Source organism: Oncorhynchus kisutch, linkage group LG8 (genome assembly GCF_002021735.2).
Source record: "Oncorhynchus kisutch isolate 150728-3 linkage group LG8, Okis_V2, whole genome shotgun sequence".
In the NCBI taxonomy this organism is placed as follows: Eukaryota; Metazoa; Chordata; class Actinopteri; order Salmoniformes; family Salmonidae; genus Oncorhynchus; species Oncorhynchus kisutch.
This window is the reverse complement of record NC_034181.2, coordinates 33,179,152-33,197,939: the sequence shown is the minus strand read 5'-3', so window position 1 is coordinate 33,197,939 and position 18,788 is coordinate 33,179,152. Positions and strand designations below refer to the sequence as shown.

Sequence of the window (18,788 nt, the reverse complement as noted above, 5' to 3'; positions counted from 1 at the left end):
GATTAGGCGTTCACCCAAAGTCACATCAACTTGGGAGAAAATGGTGGCCAAGGGGTAATTAATGAGACTCACTTTGGCATCGTCTGCAATATTAGACCCATCTCTTTTGGTCACTTTTAGACGTAAATGCACCAAGGTGTTGTTGAGGTCCAGATAGTTGTCACCATGGCCTGGTATGAAAAATTCGATAGGCCCGTTATCGGTAATAGCAGAGAGAGGGGCTATCTCCACATAACTGGATCTATCTATTGAATGCTGCGTTAACGGTGCCGTGAAAAGATCAAGTTCTGTCTTTATAGCTTCAGAGGACATTCGATGTAAAAGAGCCATGTCACTTATTCTTTTAGAAAATACTTCCTAGTATTCTTTTAGCCTGTTTTGGTACAGACCTCCTCACTTTACCCCGTCTTTGACTTACTGAGGTTCTTTTAACAGTTAACCGCCGCTTTTTAGGTGCAGGTCTACGCCTTAAACCAGGGGGTCTCTTTTTTGGCCTTCGAGACAATATCATAAGCCCCGAGCCTTCTTGATGCTCCACCTCTGGTGACGCCCTTCGGGTCATAGCATTGGCTACAACCTCACTTACTATATTTTTAGCCGCTGATTTTAAATGTGGTTTGGCTATGCTGAAGCCTCTCTTCATAAACGGTAAAACCATCCTGAAGAGGTTACGGAATATACCTCCTATCCCCGAACCATACATTGTCGGCGCTCCATGATATCCTGGTAGTCCATTACCCACTTGATCCACATAGTATGAAACATAACGGTTAGGGTCGAGCTGATGGTGCTCCATAACCCTTTTATTTGTATTATGTTTATAAATATAATACAGCTATTATATATGTAGAGAGGTTTTGGTGGGTCTAAAGTGGAGTTTTACAATCGTTTTACCATAAGTAAATTCAATGTTTTCGTTCTGATCCGTTTTAAGCTCAACCAGAATGTTTTCAATATAGTTCTTGCTGACATGTACGTAGTGCGGCTTGTCATAATTGACAGTGACGATGTCCCCATCCTTGCCGTCTATATGAACTGTTCGCAGGAGGGGCACACAGCTGTCTCCGACCCTTTGATAGGTTATGATGTCGGTATAGACAAATATGTTGTAAAAGCCTGCATGTATATCCGCAGGGAATGGGAATAATTTATCGTTCACATACGTCCATTTATTGGGACCCATCCCCAACATGTAGGATAAATTACCGCTGGTCTTTATACCTCCGTTAGCAGGCCCTGAGATTTGTATCCTTTTATGGATTGGATTGTAGAATAGGAATATTTCCATCTTGTTCAGGGTTAGGTGTTCATTCAACTCTGAGACGATCCTGTCGACGGTTCTATAGAAACCTTTTTTAAGCTTAATAAGTTTCGCAGGTTCCGAGAACCTTTTGCAATAAAAATCACGGTCCTTAGCTTTGATATTATACCAACTATGGGGGTATGTAATCTCGCTGAGACCTACTTCCCAAGCCTCTGATAACTCTATAGGCTTTGGAAAATTGGTTGTATACTTCGAACTCTGATTATTACGATATATCTGTGCCGACGCATTACTGGGGAGAGTCAGGTAGAAGCCGCTGTGTTCCATGATGCCCAACTGTGTACACGCGAATGATGCGCTAGTTATCATGACTAGGGGTTTAAATTAACCCCCGTTGCCTCCACCACATCCTGCTCCAATACCCAACTGTTGAACTTTTGAGGCCAGTTTTTCCAGCGGACCAGCAACCATTTTTTACCCTTTTCTCTCTTCTGATCTAGAATCTCCTCCACGTGAAAGACTTTGTCTTTACCCAACTGGACCTTCTGTAATTCCTTCTCATAAAAAGATCCCTCTATAAGATCCCCGTCATAATCTTTTAATTTGTAGACCGGCGGAATGCGTGGCAGACATTCGGTAACGGTAAACAACTCCGAGCTAAAGCCTTGTTCGTATTTTTTGTCGAAAACACCCCTCAACTTTGATATACGCACCAAGTCACCCACTAGGAATTTAAAAGTCATTTTTTTCTTACGGCGAAGTGGGAACAAACCATACATATTTTTAAAGACTTGAAAAGAGTTTTCCGAAGAGACCTCCGAGGGCTTCATACGTATAGTCTTATGGTAGCTGTGGTTGTAACCGTTTACTAAATCCTGAACTATGTCTGTATATCGGTTGGTGTTGTGAGCTGTAAAATAGCGCCACATCCGCTCTTTCAAAGTCCTATTAAAGCGTTCCACAACCGAAGCTTTCAAATCAGAGCCTGTAGCAAAATGTACTATATTATACTTATTCATTAGCTTCTGAAATGTTTTATTAAAAAATTCTTTTCCGCCATCCGTCTGCACTTTCTTGGGGGCGCCTCCTGCCTTCAAGATCGATTCAAAGGCCCTGGTCACCTCTGCCCCGCTCTTATTTTTTAACACCCTTACATAGGCTAATTTAGAGAAAATATCTATAACCGTTAGCATGTAGCGATTTCCATCATTTTTATCGGCAAGGGACTGCATGTCACATAGATCCGCCTGAAATTGGGATAATGGATGCGTAGAAAAAACTCTATTTCTTGGAAAATGTTTTCTTACAGGTTTATGTAGAGTGTAGGCATCTTGCTCTGATAACCATTCATTCACTTTAGCATCGCTTAACAGACTCCCTGTTTCTTCGACTATAGCTCTCTGTAAACGCTCTTTACCCCCATAAGACCCGGGGTTAGAGGGATTATAATATATGTTTTTCAACAGCTGCTCAGCCATCCTTCTTGCCTCTCTGAGGTACAATAACTGTAATGAGCCACTTTCATATAACGACAACATTTCAGTTTGTGAATTTTTATTTTAAGAATGCAACAATTATTACGTATACAGACAATTCAGGATTTGTTGCAAGATACAAGTCCCCGTTTTCTCAACAATCACAGCATGCAACACCCTGTATATATTGTTTAGATTTACAGGTTTGTTTCGCTGAATTTTTAAAACACACACGTCTGATATATAAGTATATAAACAACAAATATGATACACATTCACATTAAAGGGTGGTTCAAACAAATAATGTAAAATCTTAGCCAAAGTTATTTCTAGTTCTTCAGAATCCTCAACAAGCCTTGATACCATATGTGACCATTGTAAACTCTCGCCCGTATGTCGGACATGTTTCATGATTTGCTCCATTTTTAACACACGCTCTACAATAACCCCTGTATTGTGGGTTGTGTAGAACTTTACATTGTTCACTTTATTTTCAATAATCTGATGCATAACATTTGTAAGGTCTCTCAAAAGAAAAAATGTATTTATTCGCTCAAACATCGTAGACACATAGTTACCCATAGCTCTAAATAAACAAAATGTCACTCGGTCTCTTGGGATTTATTGAGCCAGAAAAGCATCACATCAGCCATCACAGCTTCCCTGTATTTGTTGTCGTCCACCAGGGTGTGTCGGATTTCTTTGAGTTTCTCATGGATGAAGAGGGCCTCCTTCAGTTCATGTAGGAAGGCTTCGGTTACCCCGTAAACTCTAGGGATAGACGGCGCAATACCCATAGACTCCAGGGCGATGACCAGCGCTGGTATAAAACGGCAGGACCACAGTCTTTTCACCAGCTCCTCAAAATGATTGAAAAAGTAGTATCTAGGAGGGTCGTAGAGGCAAGGATGACGACGCTGGCTGGGATGATTGATCTCACAGCCGATGCATTTTTCTCGTATATATTCGCCAATCACCACGTTTAAAAGTGTAGCTACAGAGGCCTTGATTGTATCCACAAAAACAGTACTGGCCACCCCATCAAACACATCCTCAGGCTGGGTAAATGTCGGGGGTGTCACGGGTCTTGCCAGGGGTGCGTAGAGTGTAGGGCTTCGTGGCATAGAGTCTTTAGTGTCGGGCCCCCATGACGTAGTGGCTTCCTCGTAGATGGTCTGGAGATCCATGGTGTATGCTGAAATGAAGAACTGTCTGCTTTTTTTCTTTTTATTGTAGAACAAGGCCCTTGGGTATCTGGGGGGGCGGGGTTAAAGCATCCGCTTACTTAGTTTTCTTCTGACGCTGTATCTTCTTGAGGCTCTTTTGCATCGTAATCTTTACGATTCGTATATATTATGCACTTCTTTAAATGAACAAGGCTCTGACGCTGTTGGCTCTGTACAAAGAGAGCATCCAACGGTTGCAACATTTTCAATTCCAGTACATCCCAACTGTTAAAAGGAATAAGCAGACGCAGTCGGGTATCCCCAGTCAGGCCACCACCCCTAAGTTTGTGGTTTCGGATTGCCTCGGTGCCGATATAGAACTCCACGCTGCCGCACGGTCGGCCATTCTTTCTTTGTATTTTCACCCTGTGAAATATTTGTCCTGAGGAGTCCGGGGTACCTTCCCAACGGGTCTCGTGGCCCGTGAACACACTATACCCCTTGGTGATAAGGCTCAGTTCAGGACACACAACCTTGCGAAAAACCGACCAGTCTTCAACACCATATTCCAAGCCTACAGTCTGGTCTGTATATTCTTCTCCTTCATCTACCGTATAGAGGGTCACTCTACAGGCCAGGTAATCAAACCGATACCCCCACTGCTGGCCATTAGACATCAACACTTGATCTGTCAGAGCATTTGCTGGCGGTATTTGGGTTCTATACACATTTAAAAAACGTTTTTTTGGCGCATCATATATTGCTGGTTGATACTTTGCCCTTGCTCTATGGGCAACCCGAAGGCCTGTTTCAGTTGTTACAGTCATCACTGCTTTGGTACCGATCCCAAATTCCATGGTTATTCTTAAGATCTTGTGCACTCTTAAACAGGTATTGTTCAGCGGCTTTATAAGGGGCCTTAACCAACCCAAACCGTGAGAAACAGTAACAGGTTGACCTGACACATGGTCACTTACTCAACCCAGGGCATGCACCCTTCTACATGACATAGGGTCATAAATCATTACATAGGGTCATAAATCAGGCTTGGGTCATCAATCATTAACGGCCTGTCAAAGGGACCCTTACTCACCCCATAGCCCCCACCTAACCAGGCTTGTCTATCAGGCTTGGGTCATCAATCATTAACGGCCTGTCAAATGGACCCTTACTCACCCCATAGCCCCCACCTAACCAGGCTTGCCTGACCAGAAGACATGCACACGTCATCACTACATAGGGTTCACATAGAGTTCACATAGGTTCACATAGGGTCATCAATCAAAATTTTGACCCGTGACATCTACTCTATTCTCTCTGAGGTAGTCACATGGAATGAATTTCAATTAACAGGTGTGCCTTGTTAAGTTAATTTGTGGAATTTCATTCATACTAACCTCAGAAATCGGCAGATTGCAGCCCAAATAAATGCTTCACAGAGTTCAAGTAACAGACACATCTCAACATCAACTGTTCAGAGGAGACTGCGTGAATCAGGCCTTTATGGTTGAATTGCTGCAAAGAAACCGCTACTGAAGGACACCAATAAGAAGAAGAGACTTGTGTCAAGAAACACGAGCAACGGACATTAGACCGGTGGAAATCTGTCCTTTGGTGAGATTATTGGTTCCAACTGGTGAACGGATGATACCTGCATGCGTGGTTCCCACCGTGAAGCATGGAGGAGGTGGTGTGATGGTGTGGGGGTGCTTTGCTCGTGCCACTGTCTGTGATTTATTTAGAATTTAAGGCACACTTAACCTGCATGGCTACCACAGCATTCTGCAGCGATTCACCATTGCATATGGTTTGCGCTTAGTGGGACTGTCATTTGTTTTTTTCCCACAGGACAATGACCCAACACATCTCCAGGCTCTGTAAGGGCTATTTGACCAAGAAGGAGAGTGATGGAGTGCTGCATCAGATGACCTGGCCTCCACAATCACCCGACCTCAACCCAAATGAGATGGTTTGGGAAGGAGTGGACAGCAGAGTGAAGGAAAATCAGCCAACAAGTGTTCAGCATATGTAGGAACTCCTTCAAGACGTTTGGAAAAGCATTCCAGGTGAAGCTGGTTGAGAGAATGCCAAGAGTGTGCAAAGCTGTCATCATGGCAAGGGTGGCTATGTTGAAAATCTCAAATATAAAATATATTTGGATTTGTTTAACAATTTTGGTTACTACATGACTGTGTTATTTCATAGTTTTGATGTCTTCACTATTATTCTACAATGTAGAAAATAGTTTTTTTTTTAAATAAAGAAAAACCCGTTGAATGAGTAGGTGTCCAAACTTTTGACTGGTTTTGCATATCCATTGATTCTTGAAGAATATAATTTATTTACATAGCCCTTTGTACATCAGTTGATATCTCAAAGTGCTGTACAGAAACCCAGCCTAAAAACCCAAACAGCAAGCAATGCAGGTGTAGAAGCACAGTGGCTAGGAAAAACTCCATAGAAAGGCCAAAACCTAGGAAGAAACCTATATATGCCTCATGAGTTTAGTTTAACTGTCACACAAAAGATATGCTTGTTTTTCGCCAATGTTTGTAAACATTGTAAATTTAAACATAACATGGTTAAAACAATCATTTTGATATCATGGATGGTCAGTCCTTGCATCCATAGCTCTGTGTATTAATCTGAGAGTGGTTACATTTCTCCAGGCCCATCCATCAGCTTTTTACCAAAACAAAGGCGGGGTGTCAATTTTGTTATTGTTTAATCTGTGGATTTGCCCTTTAAACAGCTGCATCAAGTTATCAAAGTGTCACCAACAAAAAGTTAACCAACAGGCCTAATGCAAATGCTGTATGAGTCATTTATTTTTCAAATAGAATCAATGAGCCCAATCAGTCCTCCATGACAACAAAATCATAAACAACAGAGTAGGACTGGCTAATACGTCCTTAGTTTTGGGGTTAAGCACAGGTAAAACAATTTGGCTAATCTATACTTCCATATTTCCAAGTCCTATTCTTGAAGATCAAGCGGTATAACATTTTGTAGCATGTACGCTGGGAGTCGGGAAGCAAGTTCAGGAAGTGTATTTAATAAATAAATGAAGATAGAACAAAACAAGAAACACGGGGAGCACACAGACATGAACACTGGAACAGAAACAATAACGCCTGGGGAAAGAACCAAAGGGAGTGACATATACAGCGAGAGCAATCAGGCAGGGGATGGAGTCCAGATGAGTCTGTTCGCGTGTAACGATGGTGACAGGTGTGCGTAATAATGAGCAGCCTGGTGACCTCGAGTGCCAGAGAGGGAGTATATGTGACAAATTTATTGGAATGACTGGAATTCTGAAAGACTTAGCTTTTTAATGTAAATACATAATTTCATCGTATTATTATATGTAGTAAGTAGAAAGCGATGGGTTTAGAAGAAGCCTTGGCATGCTGAATGCAGGAATGTCCATCAGAGGTGTTGCCAGATAATTTAATGCTCATTTCTCTACCATAAGCTGCCTCCATATACAGTATATATGTTTTTTTTGCAGGACCTAACATGTCATACAAAATGGATGACGTAGTAAATAATTGTGCAAAATTTCAGAGACCCGTTTTGGCTCATGAGCACCACTTTCAAAACTGCTGGCTGAATTAATACAAAAGCTCTGGAGCATCACTTTAATTGCCCTCCATCTCTGCATCTTGACTATGGTATCAGCAGCTTGAGTCTCAGTTGGCCTATAGGTTAGGTTGACTCTCAAAATAGGTGTGTTCACACCAGGACTAAGAACAATGCAGTGTGAAAAGGCCCAATGTGGTCACAGACTGCAACTTGAAAAATGTTTTAGACACAAATCGAGCAGACCACTTGCTTTGACTCCATTTGCCGAATGCAAACTTGATTCACTGAACAAACTCATATGAACTCTTGTTTGAGATAGATACTTCTGCAAAATGTAGCTGGGTATTTGAATGTGCTGTAGATAACTGGTCTTAAAGGAATGACAATGCCATGCTGACATATTAAAATCAGCAGGTACTTTTGTTGGAAGCATTTAGCCTTGAGATTAAAGATTCCCATAAGGAAGCTATCTGAATATGGTGTTAACATGGTGAGCAATAATTCACTACCTGAACAAGCAATACAACATATATTTATGATTTGAGAAAAATAAAATGGCACAACACCAACACACAGTTTAAGACTCCCAGAATGAATAAATATTTAATTATTCAAATATCAGAACCATAGAGCTGAGCTGCAATGATAACAAATAAACAATTGTTTAAAATAATGTCACACTTACCCCCTAGAAGTACCATGATTGATTGTAGCGCACGGAGATGCAACATGTTTCTTTTCTCCTTTAATAAAAATATATTTAGACTTAGTGTTAATGGATCATTCAAAAAGGGAGGCGAATCATAGACTTGGATGCATCAAAACTGACGGACAGATGTTTACTAATGTCCACTGACCATCCAAATGATAGCTTATTAAATTCCAAAAGTCATGCCGTTTCTCTCATCCAAAGTGAACAACCCTCAGCAAAATGTGCCCATTGCTGAATACCGAATGTTAATGAAAACGCAGCAATGTTTAGACTAATAAATATTCAGTCATAAAAAAGACTTAAAATTTGAAAATGACATGCTCAGCGCTATCTAGCGCATAGTGACTTGAGCGCTTCGTTCCGCTTTGTCGACCAAGCTTATTAGGGAGAGTTTTCTTCTTGGGATCATGAATCACCATGGAAGCAGTTGTTAGACAAATGTACATTTATAATGCAGATTGTGGTAGATTTTTAATCCCCTGTCTTCACCCGTTTTTCATCCCTGTCTCCTCTGCATCATTTGCCCAGCGATGTGACTCCCGATGCTGAAGTTTCTTGGCGCTTGCGCACGGGTTCTTATCGTCGAAACCCAATGATTTCACAGAGAGTCACTGATACTTTAGCTGCAGAAGACACAAGTTGTGATCGAATTGCACACGATATGTTTTCATATCTTCGGATGTCCTGTTTCACCCGTAGAAATAAAACGTTTAAAATCACGAATAACTCCAACACAGGTTGTTTACAGCGGAAACAAAAAGTACGAATCCCCTGTCGGATACAGAACAACGTAGTGGTTAGGTTAGTTATTGTTTTATATACGTTTTCATCAAACTTCGACACTCTTATGTGGCAGCTGACTATACAGCATGAAGTAATGATTTGCATTTGCCTCCGCTGGTATGTTCCCTGCAGCAGATATAGCCAATTTATAAAGACATACAATTCCGCTCTCTTAAATCCATCCTGGTACAGTGCACTGTCAACATCCTTTGTATAAAATTCTGAGGGAATTAAACCCACAAGTCACAATTTAGATGGCCAAATTCGGGTCTAGGGGGCGTGTAGTGGGAAGTAAAGGCGGAGGAACAGCTCAGCACCCCACGCACGCACTTTAAAGCGCATATGTGATGGGGTCCTAATGAAGATAACAGGTTTTGTGATTTATATTTTTTGACATGGTGCCATTTTTTGTTGAATTCCCGTTAGTTGACATCTCAACCTAAACTAGTTATTGAAATGACATCTGTGCGCAGTGGGAACTCGCTGAGGTCGCAAAGATCTAAACTGAACCCTTTATTTAACGAGGAAAGTCAGTTAATCTACAATCACGGACGACGCTGGGACAATTTTGCGCCGCCCTGTGGGAAGCCCAATCACAGCCAGTTCTGATAAAGCCTGGATTCGAACCAGGGGGTCTGTAGTGACGCCTCGAGCACTGAAATGCAGTGCCTTAGTGCGCTGCGCCACTCAGGGACCACTAAAATTCAAATATCTAAGAAGAAGTGTATTGACATATTTAACCCATTCCTTAGAAACTGATATTCAAAAGAAAAATGCCAATTGATGTTGCCAAATTATTCAGGTGTCTTAAACGGGACACAATGATTAGCGTTCTTCGCTTCTTCGCAATCCGTGTCTAGGGTTCAGTGTCCACTTCCCACATGATGCTGATTGACAAGCAACAGTGACACCTTGTGGATTACTATACGTAAGTCTTATCTCACCTGCCCGGTTGATGACACACGGCACCGGACGCACGGACGATCTCCATAGTCACTGTAGTCAATGAAACGGCGACCAAATATGAGACCAGCCTTTAGGCTACCTTCGCACCTTCTTATGTAATGGTTCTTTGATTCTTTACCTTCTTGCAGTCACTGTTGTAGTCGTTATTAGGCCCTACCAGTTCTAACCTTTTCTCAGCTAGTACAGTTATTATGCTTAATTAACCATCCTGTTGTGTTTCGGTCGATTTGGACCGATTTACACGTTTTCTCTCTGAAAAATATACTTCATTTAATCTGATTTTCATAAGGCTCCATGGCTTTGTCCACACGGGGCATCTAAACACACAAAATACATTTTGATAATTTTCATTACGTTTTGGGTGTTTTATTTTAGTACACCTGTGGTGTTCCCTGTCAAAAATGACCTGTCATTAGAAATGAATGGGTGAGACTACAATTAGTTGATAAAATTGAGTTCAGGCACATGCCCATTCATCAGATGGACACACTTCCTCTCCCAGACCCCCACATGCATGTGTGTTTGAGCATGCACACACACACACACACACACACACACACACACACACACACACACACACACACACACACACACACACACACACACACACACACACACACACACACACACACACACACACACACACACACACACACACAGCTCACTCCCCTTCTTGGATTCCATGTCAACCCCCACAGGAACCTTTCCCTAATAGAATCTTCCCCCCACGGGAACCACACCTGTTGGCATTCTCACAAACAATTGCAACATTGTTTCAATAATATGTAGGACTTTTCTCACAGCTCTGGTATATAAAGATTTGAGGCCTTGCTCACAATTCATTCTGTGGCAGCACAATGACCAAACAATATACTGTATGTGAGGCTCTTGATCATATCTTTGATCATGACACTGGTGAGGGGGAGAGAGGCCAGGAAACTGATAGTGAAGTAGTCTGTGATAAATAGCACAATATGTTTCATCTGAGTCTTTGTTATAGTCAAAATAATCCGTACATTATGCTTTTTTCCCCTCAAAAACAAGTTGTATGAGCTCAGGTCAATGAGGCCTACAGGCCATAAATAGCAAATAGAAGTTCAAAACGTGTTATGTTCACAAGAACTTAAGTTGATAAAAACATCTAACACAACATTAGGTGATAATATATGTATTACTTTGGATTTATAATCAGCTATAATCAGGCAGTGATTTTGGACCGGGAACGCAGAATAAATTAACATGAAACGACCACAACAGGGGGGTTAAACAACCAAGTTAGGGACTGACTAAGTATTTCTAATGAGGGATACCTGGAGAAAAAAAGGATCTCTGAAATTAAAATGGATTGCCCTCCCTTCAGTAAAATATATTTTTTACCTGACACTCCCTGAATGCTTGAAATAAAAACAAGTGACCGTCCCCTATACCCAAAATAACAATTACAAGTATAAAGTGGATATCAGAGAACATGTCTACCCTTTACCCCCACTCCTAGAACAGACCAGAGCCTTAGATATGCAGTTTTAGAAACTGTTCTTCGTTTTGTCAGCATTACATGGCAAAGTAGCCAGAAGATTGTCGATTTGTAGACCACCGAAGACAAGGGGGAAAATACATACTATACATTATAATAAAAGCACTGCATGAATCTATCATCTTATTTGTGGTCCGAGAAAACATTTCCTTTTATAAATGCATTTCATGCAATTCTACGACAATATACATAACTGGAGACATGCAGCATCTTTTTTGATTCCACAGCCTTGAAATAATAATAATAAATTATTTTTCCTTCTTAGGCTACCTGGCTTGCTCTTGACTGACTTGGAGTTTGTATGTTTGTATGTTTGAGCAGGTGGGTATTCTCCACTTCTGAACAGCCAGAATGTGGACAAGCACATCTCATTAAAATGAGTGTGCTGGCCTCGGTCACAGCAGAGCTCCACATGTTATCCATATCTACATCATTCACATCAGCCCGAGTTAAGAAAAGAGAGAACATATCGAAAATGACTATCTACTTGGTCTCTCCAGACACGTAGTTTTTCTTGAAATCCGCTATTTTATCTTTTGCTTGGAAAAGGTCTCTTACGTGTCCCTGCCTGGTTAGGTTGAGCAGCAGTCTCTTGGGTTGGCCTACAGATCCCGATACAACGGTCCCATTGTAATCCATGTCCCATAATGTACTCTTTCAGAACACAGAATATTTCACCTGCAGTTGAATTCTGAGGCAAATCTTTGCAACAAATACATTCTTCATATACAGTATGTAGCGAATATATAGAAGAAGAGGGCATTTTAAATGTCAGTTGTCTCATCTAATTGGATTGCAAACCAATTTGATGTGCGGCTCTGTCTAAAAACCTGCATGTGGTTTAATATCATCTGCCATATCCTGGATTCTATGCGTGACTGTGTCATTTGAAAGGGGGATTTCACTGGTCTTTGTAGCAGCAATTGGGCCTAATACCACTCGGCAAGCATCAATGACCGAGGGCATGACCAGCTTATCAACTATTGTGAAAGGATCCTGACACTTGGGAATGTTATGAGAGAGTAAGTACTGTTTGAATTCTTCAGTCAACTCTCAATTGTCTGTAACATTATTGTGCATCATTTTTGTTTTGCTGACCATCTCTTTTTTGTTCAAATAAATCGTCTGTTTTATCCTTGAGATGTGGATGCTTTGTTTAAACATTTTTGATGGCTTCATAGTATCATTGCTGTGGCAAGTCTGACATATCACACAGACAGGTTTTGGTGGTCAGCTGTTATTTTAAACCAATCAGGGAGAGACAGAGACCGTGCAGGCTGCACAACAGGGCTAGCTTGTGTGTGTGTGTGTGTGTGTGTGTGTGTGTTTAGCGTAGCTGTCACGCCCTGGTCGAAGTATATTATGTTTGTCTTCATTTATTTGGTCAGGCCAGGGTGTGACATGGGTTATTGTGGTGCGTTTTTGTCTTGGGGTTTTGTGGGGTGTCTAGCATAGTCTATGGCTGCCTGAGGCGGTTCTCAATCAGAGTCAGGTGATTATCGTTGTCTCTGATTGGGAACCATATTTAGGCAGCCATATTCTTTGAGTATTTCGTGGGTGATTGTTCCTGTCTCTGTGTTATTGCACCAGTTTAGGCTGTTTCGGTTTTCACGTACGTTTGTTGTTTTTTGTATTGATCGTGTTTATTCGTCTATTAAACATGTATCGAATTAACCACGCTGCATTTTGGTCCGACTCTCTTTCACCCGAAGAAAACCGTTACAGAATCACCCACCACACCAGGACCAAGCAGCGTGGTGACAGGCAGCGACAGCAGAAGCAGCGAAAGGAGGAATGGACATGGGAAGACGTTTTGGATGGCAAGGGTTGTTACACTTGGGAGGAGATACTGGCTGGAAGAGATCGCCTCCCATGGGAACAGGTGGAGGCACTTAGGAGAACAGAGGCAGCCGGAGAGAGGAGCCGACGATAAGAGGGAACACGGTTGGCAAGGAAGCCCGAAAGTCACCCCCAAAAATTTCTTGGGGGGGGACTCAGGGAGAGTGTGGCAGAGTCAGGGTTCAGACCTGAGCCAACTCCCCCTGTTTATCGTGAGGAGCAGTGATCACAGGACTTTTGGACTTGGGAGGAGATATTGGACGGAAAAGGACCCTGGGCACATCCTGGTGAATATCGACGCCCCAAAGAAGAACTGGAGGCGTAGAAAGCGGGGAGGCACTGGTATGAAGAGGCAGCACGGCGACGCGGATGGAAGCCCGAGAGTCAGCCCCAAAAATGTATTTGGGGGGGGGGGGTGGCCTCACAGGGAGTATGGCTACGACAGGTAGGAGACCTGAGCAAACTTCCTGTGCTTACCGTGGGGGCTAAAGAGATCGGGCAGGCACCATGTTATGCTGTGGAGCGCACGGTGTCTCCAGAGCGGGTGCATAGCCCGGTGCGGTACATACCAGCTCTTCGTATTGGCCGAGCTAGAATGGGCATCGAGCCAGGTAAGGTTGTGCAGGCTCGGTGCTCAAGAGCTCCAGTGCGCCTGCACGGTCCAGTCTATCTAGTGCCACCTCCACACACCAGTCCTCCGGTGGCAGCTCCCCGCACCAGGCTTCCTGTACGTGTTCTCGGCCCAGTACCACCAGTGCCAGCACCACGCACCAGGCCTTCAGTGCGCCTTGCCTGTTCAGCGCAGCCAGAGCCTTTCTCCTCTCCTGCGCTGCCGGAGTCTCCCGCCTGTTCAGCGCAGCCAGAGCCTTCCTCCTCTACAGCGCTGCTGGAGTCTCCCGCCTGTTTAGCGCAGCCAGAGCCTTCCTCCTCTCCTGCGCTGCCGGAGTCTCCCGCCTGTTCAGCGCTGCCAGAGCCTTCCTCCTCTACAGCGCTGCTGGAGTCTCCTGCCTGTTCAGCGCAGCCAGAGCTGCCAGCCTGCATGGAGCAGCCTGAGCTGCCAGCCTGCATGGAGCAGCCTGAGATGTCAGTCTGCATGGAGCAGCCAGAGCTGTCAGTCTGCATGGAGCAGCCAGAGATGTCAGTCTGCATGGAGCAGCCTGAACTGTCAGTCTGCATGGAGCAGCCTGAGATGTCAGTCTGCATGGAACAGCCTGAGATGTAAGTCTGCATGGAGCAGCCTGAGATGTCAGTCTGCATGGAGCAGCTAGAGATGTCAGTCTGCATGGAGCAGCCAGAGATGTCACTCTGCATGGAGCAGCCAGAGATGCCAGTCTGCATGGAGCAGCCAGAGCTGTCAGTCTGCAAGGAGCTGCCAGTCTACAAGGAGCTGCCAGTCTGCAAGGAGCAGCCAGAGCTGTCAGTCTGCAAGAAGCCGCCAGAGCTGTCAGTCTACATGGAGCAGCCAGAGCCGCCAGTCAGCATGGAGCAGCCAGATCCGTCAGTCTGCCAGGATCCGCCAGTCAGCCAGACTCTTCCAGATCTGCCAGTCAGCCAGATCTGCCAGACTCTTCCAGATCTGCCAGTCAGCCAGACTCTTCCAGATCTGCCAGTCAACCAGACTCTTCCAGATCCGCCAGTCAACCAGACTCTTCCAGATCCGCCAGTCAACCAGACCATTCCAGATCCGCCAGTCAACCAGACTCTTCCAGATCCGCCAGCCAGCCAGGATCTGCCGGATCAAACTACCTGCCTGAGCTTCCTCTCAGTGCTGAGCTTCTTCTCAGTGCTGGGCTTCCTCTCAGTGCTGAGCTTCCTCTCAGTGCTGAGCTTACCCTCAGTGCTGAGCTTTCTCTCAGTGCTGAGCTTCCCCTCAGTGCTGAGCTTCCCCTCAGTGCTGAGCTTTCCCTCAGTGCTGAGCTTCCCCTCAGTGCTGAGCTTCCCCTCAGTGCTGAGCTTCCCCTCAGTGCTAAGCTTCCCCTCAGTGCTAAGCTTCCCCTCAGTCCCGAGCTTCCCCTCAGTCCCGAGCTACTCCTCAGTCCCGAGCTGCCTCAGTCCCGAGCTGCCCCTCAGTCCCGAGCTGCCCCTCAGTCCCGAGCTGCCCCTCAGTCCAGTGGGGTTCTGGGTGAGGACTACTAAGCCATGGTCGGCGGCGAGGGTGGACTATCCTAGGACGCGAGGGGGAGGAACTAAGACATTGATAGAGTGGAGTCCACGTCCCGCGCCGGAGCCGCCACCATGGACAGACGCCCACCCGGACCCTCCCTATTGTTTTGATGTGCGTCTGGGAGTCCGCACCTTAGGGGGGGGGGGTTATGTCACGCCCTGGTCGAAGTATATTATGTTTGTCTTCATTTATTTGGTCAGGCCAGGGTGTGACATGGGTTATTGTGGTGCGTTTTTGTCTTGGGGTTTTGTGGGGTGTCTAGCATAGTCTATGGCTGCCTGAGGCGGTTCTCAATCAGAGTCAGGTGATTATCATTGTCTCTGATTGGGAACCATATTTAGGCAGCCATATTCTTTGAGTATTTCGTGGGTGATTGTTCCTGTCTCTGTGTTATTGCACCAGTTTAGGCTGTTTCGGTTTTCACGTACGTTTGTTGTTTTTTGTATTGATCGTGTTTATTCGTCTATTAAACATGTATCGAATTAACCACGCTGCATTTTGGTCCGACTCTCTTTCACCCGAAGAAAACCGTTACAGTAGCTATACTTAGTCATGGCAACACAATTAGTTAACTGCAGCATGCATAGTTCAGCGCATTGTACAGGTAGGAGAGAGGTGAGTTGTCAAACAGGTAAATTGTCAAACCGTTCATACCTCCAACACTAGAGGCGCAATCTCAAAAATCAAATAGCTACTTTGTTTGACTACATGTTCTATGGTCAACTTCCTGTTCACATGTGGTCAAGGTCACTCCAATCTGAGGTGAGCACAAGTTTCTTAGTTTTCCCCTTCAAAAGTAAAAAATGTACATTTTATGCAATAAAACTTTGTTAGGTATGGATGTTCAAAGTTATAATTTTGCACTGAGTAGAGGAGACAATAACATGTCTTTTGATACTTTAGCTGCAGTCCTATGTTGAGCTAACATTGAGATTTAGCCAACATTAGCACACATGTCAGTTTGGGGCAAGTTGTCTCAATTGCCTTGGGGTAAATCTTCAAACGTGACAACTTGCCCCAGTATACATAGACACATAGAACATGCTGAAAAATATTGTGATATTGTGTAATCAGCTCTGATAATAGTTTTAAATGTTATTGTAAATGATTATTATATATACGCATAGTTTAGAGCAGCAGACATATCCCTGGACTACAGAAGACAGGCTCTGCGTGTGTGTGTGTGTGTGTGTGTGTGTGTGTGTGTGTGTGTGTGTGTGTGTGTGTGTGTGTGTGTGTGTGTGTGTGTGTGTGTGTGTGTGTGTGTGTGTGTGTGTACTAACACTACATGCCTACTGTATGAGACGGTATATCCACACACACACAAACTGCTTTATTACAGTGTCATGAATTTAGTGTGGTGTTATGAATTGCATTGTGGCAACAAGGATAGTAGACAGGGAGGTGGGAGTAATAAGCCTGTAATGAATATGTCATTGCAGTGAGGAAATGTGTTTTTGAAGGAAAGAAGAAAGGAAGGAAGGAAAGAAAGAAATAGGGGAAGGGAAGAAAGATGGTTAGAAATGATAAAAGACAGACAGAATGGCTGCCCACCACCTGCCATAATGTTAAAGACAGTGAGGCAGGTGAGGTTGCAGAACAAATCAATCAGGAGTACAGCGAAGGATTTTTACATAAATTACTGTACTCTGACTCTGGTTACCAGAGAAGAAGTTGAAAGTCAGACAGCCACGCCAACAAGTGGTTGTCTATTCAAAGCCACGGCAGGTTTCTTTCACCTGATTTGGAAATGCAGCTTTTTCAGTGCATTACTAGGTCAGCTGACATTTATTTTGGTCTGTCGCCAAGTGAGGTCAGAAGACCTGCCTACCAGTTTGCTGTGACACACTAGTTGAAGTTTGCGCCAATGTGGACAGAAAAAGAAAAGTCCAGCTCGGAGTGGAAGCCCTGTTTACTCCTTTTGGATAACCACGAGTCTCATCTGCCCATTGATGGACTCAATTATGCCAAAGAAAATGGCATAATTATGCTGTTATAACATTTCTGGGAACGTAGCAATCGCCTATCCTCTGGCTGCAACCCCCTTGAACATTCAAACTGGCTTTAGGGTGGTTGGGGTACAACCTTACAACAGGGATGTATTTCTGGAAACCCAGTTTGCGCCATCCTACGTTACAGATCGACCCATTCAGAACCCAACCCTACCAGGCCCCAGCACCAACCCTGCCCTGCCAGGCCCAAGCACCAACCTGTCAGGCTCCAGCACAATTTCAGCCCTGCCAGGCGCCAACACCAACCTGCCAGGCCCCAGCACCATTCCAACCCTGCCTAGCACGAGCTCAGACACAGACTTGCCCCAGTTCTTATGCTAGCACCAGCTCACCCTCGCCCAGCAATCCCATAGCTGAGAGCAGACTACCAACTCCAGAGGACATCCGGCCATATCCAAAAGCTGGCCCCAAAAACCAGCTTGCAAAGGAAGAAAACGGCGCAAAACGGCAATTATAACTGACACACCACTGAACCAGGCACTAGAAATGGAAAAGAATAAGGCACAATCTAGCAAAAGGCTGTTTCCGAAGAAAGGGAAGCAAGGAGGAGAGTAAAAATCTGGAACTGCAAAGAACAAGGCGGCAGCTAAAAAAAGAAAAATGGTAGAAGAGTCATCAGATGAAGAGGAGAGCTTCTGCCTCGTCTGTGTGGAGCCATTTTCAAACAGCCTTCCAAAGGAGACTTGGGTGAACTGTGTGAAAGGCAACAAATGGGCCCGTGATGCTTGCACCTCAGGCCAGGCAATTTATGTGTGCCAGCACTGTGACTCTGAAGATGAGTCTGATTAGTCTGATACGGATGTGTGTCGTATAGGCTGTTACGAAACTGTGCATTAGTGCATTAGTGTGTTTAAACACCACGTCTGTTATGTTAAGACTTTAAACATTTAAGCAAGTTATCTGCAGCATTGCATTCAATTCCGATTCCAACCATTACTGTGTATCTATGTGCACGACAGAGAACGTTCGATTTCAAAGTTCAAAGTAAAGTGGCTGTACCACTTAATTAATGTGTGCTCTGCCAACATTATTGTTTTGATTGAAAGGCATGATTTGCCAGATTCTCTCAGCATGATTGTTTTTATTTTGATAGTAACAATTAATTAGTTGTGTTCTTATTTGTTGATAATCCAATGTGACAATTTACCCGATGTAGTGTGACAATTTACCCGCTGATGGGGCAAATTATCGTAAGTGCACACTCTCTATTTAACGTTCTACAACTCCGGACTGAAATAAGATATGAAGATGTGATGAATACAAAATATGTGCCCAAGACTTCCATCTT

At 44.0% G+C, this 18,788-nt stretch overlaps 1 protein-coding gene across 1 annotated transcript in view; it reads right to left on the bottom strand.

The window, feature by feature from the left end:
- The window catches only part of si:dkeyp-14d3.1 (transmembrane protein 132C), a 214,602-nt gene extending 205,519 nt beyond the window's left edge, over positions 1-9,083 (bottom strand). The window contains exon 1 of the mRNA XM_031830154.1: positions 8,176-9,083. Coding sequence (XP_031686014.1) covers positions 8,176-8,221 — 46 coding nt within the window. The 5' untranslated portion in view covers positions 8,222-9,083. The remainder of the gene's footprint in view (positions 1-8,175) is intronic.
- Positions 9,084-18,788: the final 9,705 nt, after the last annotated feature.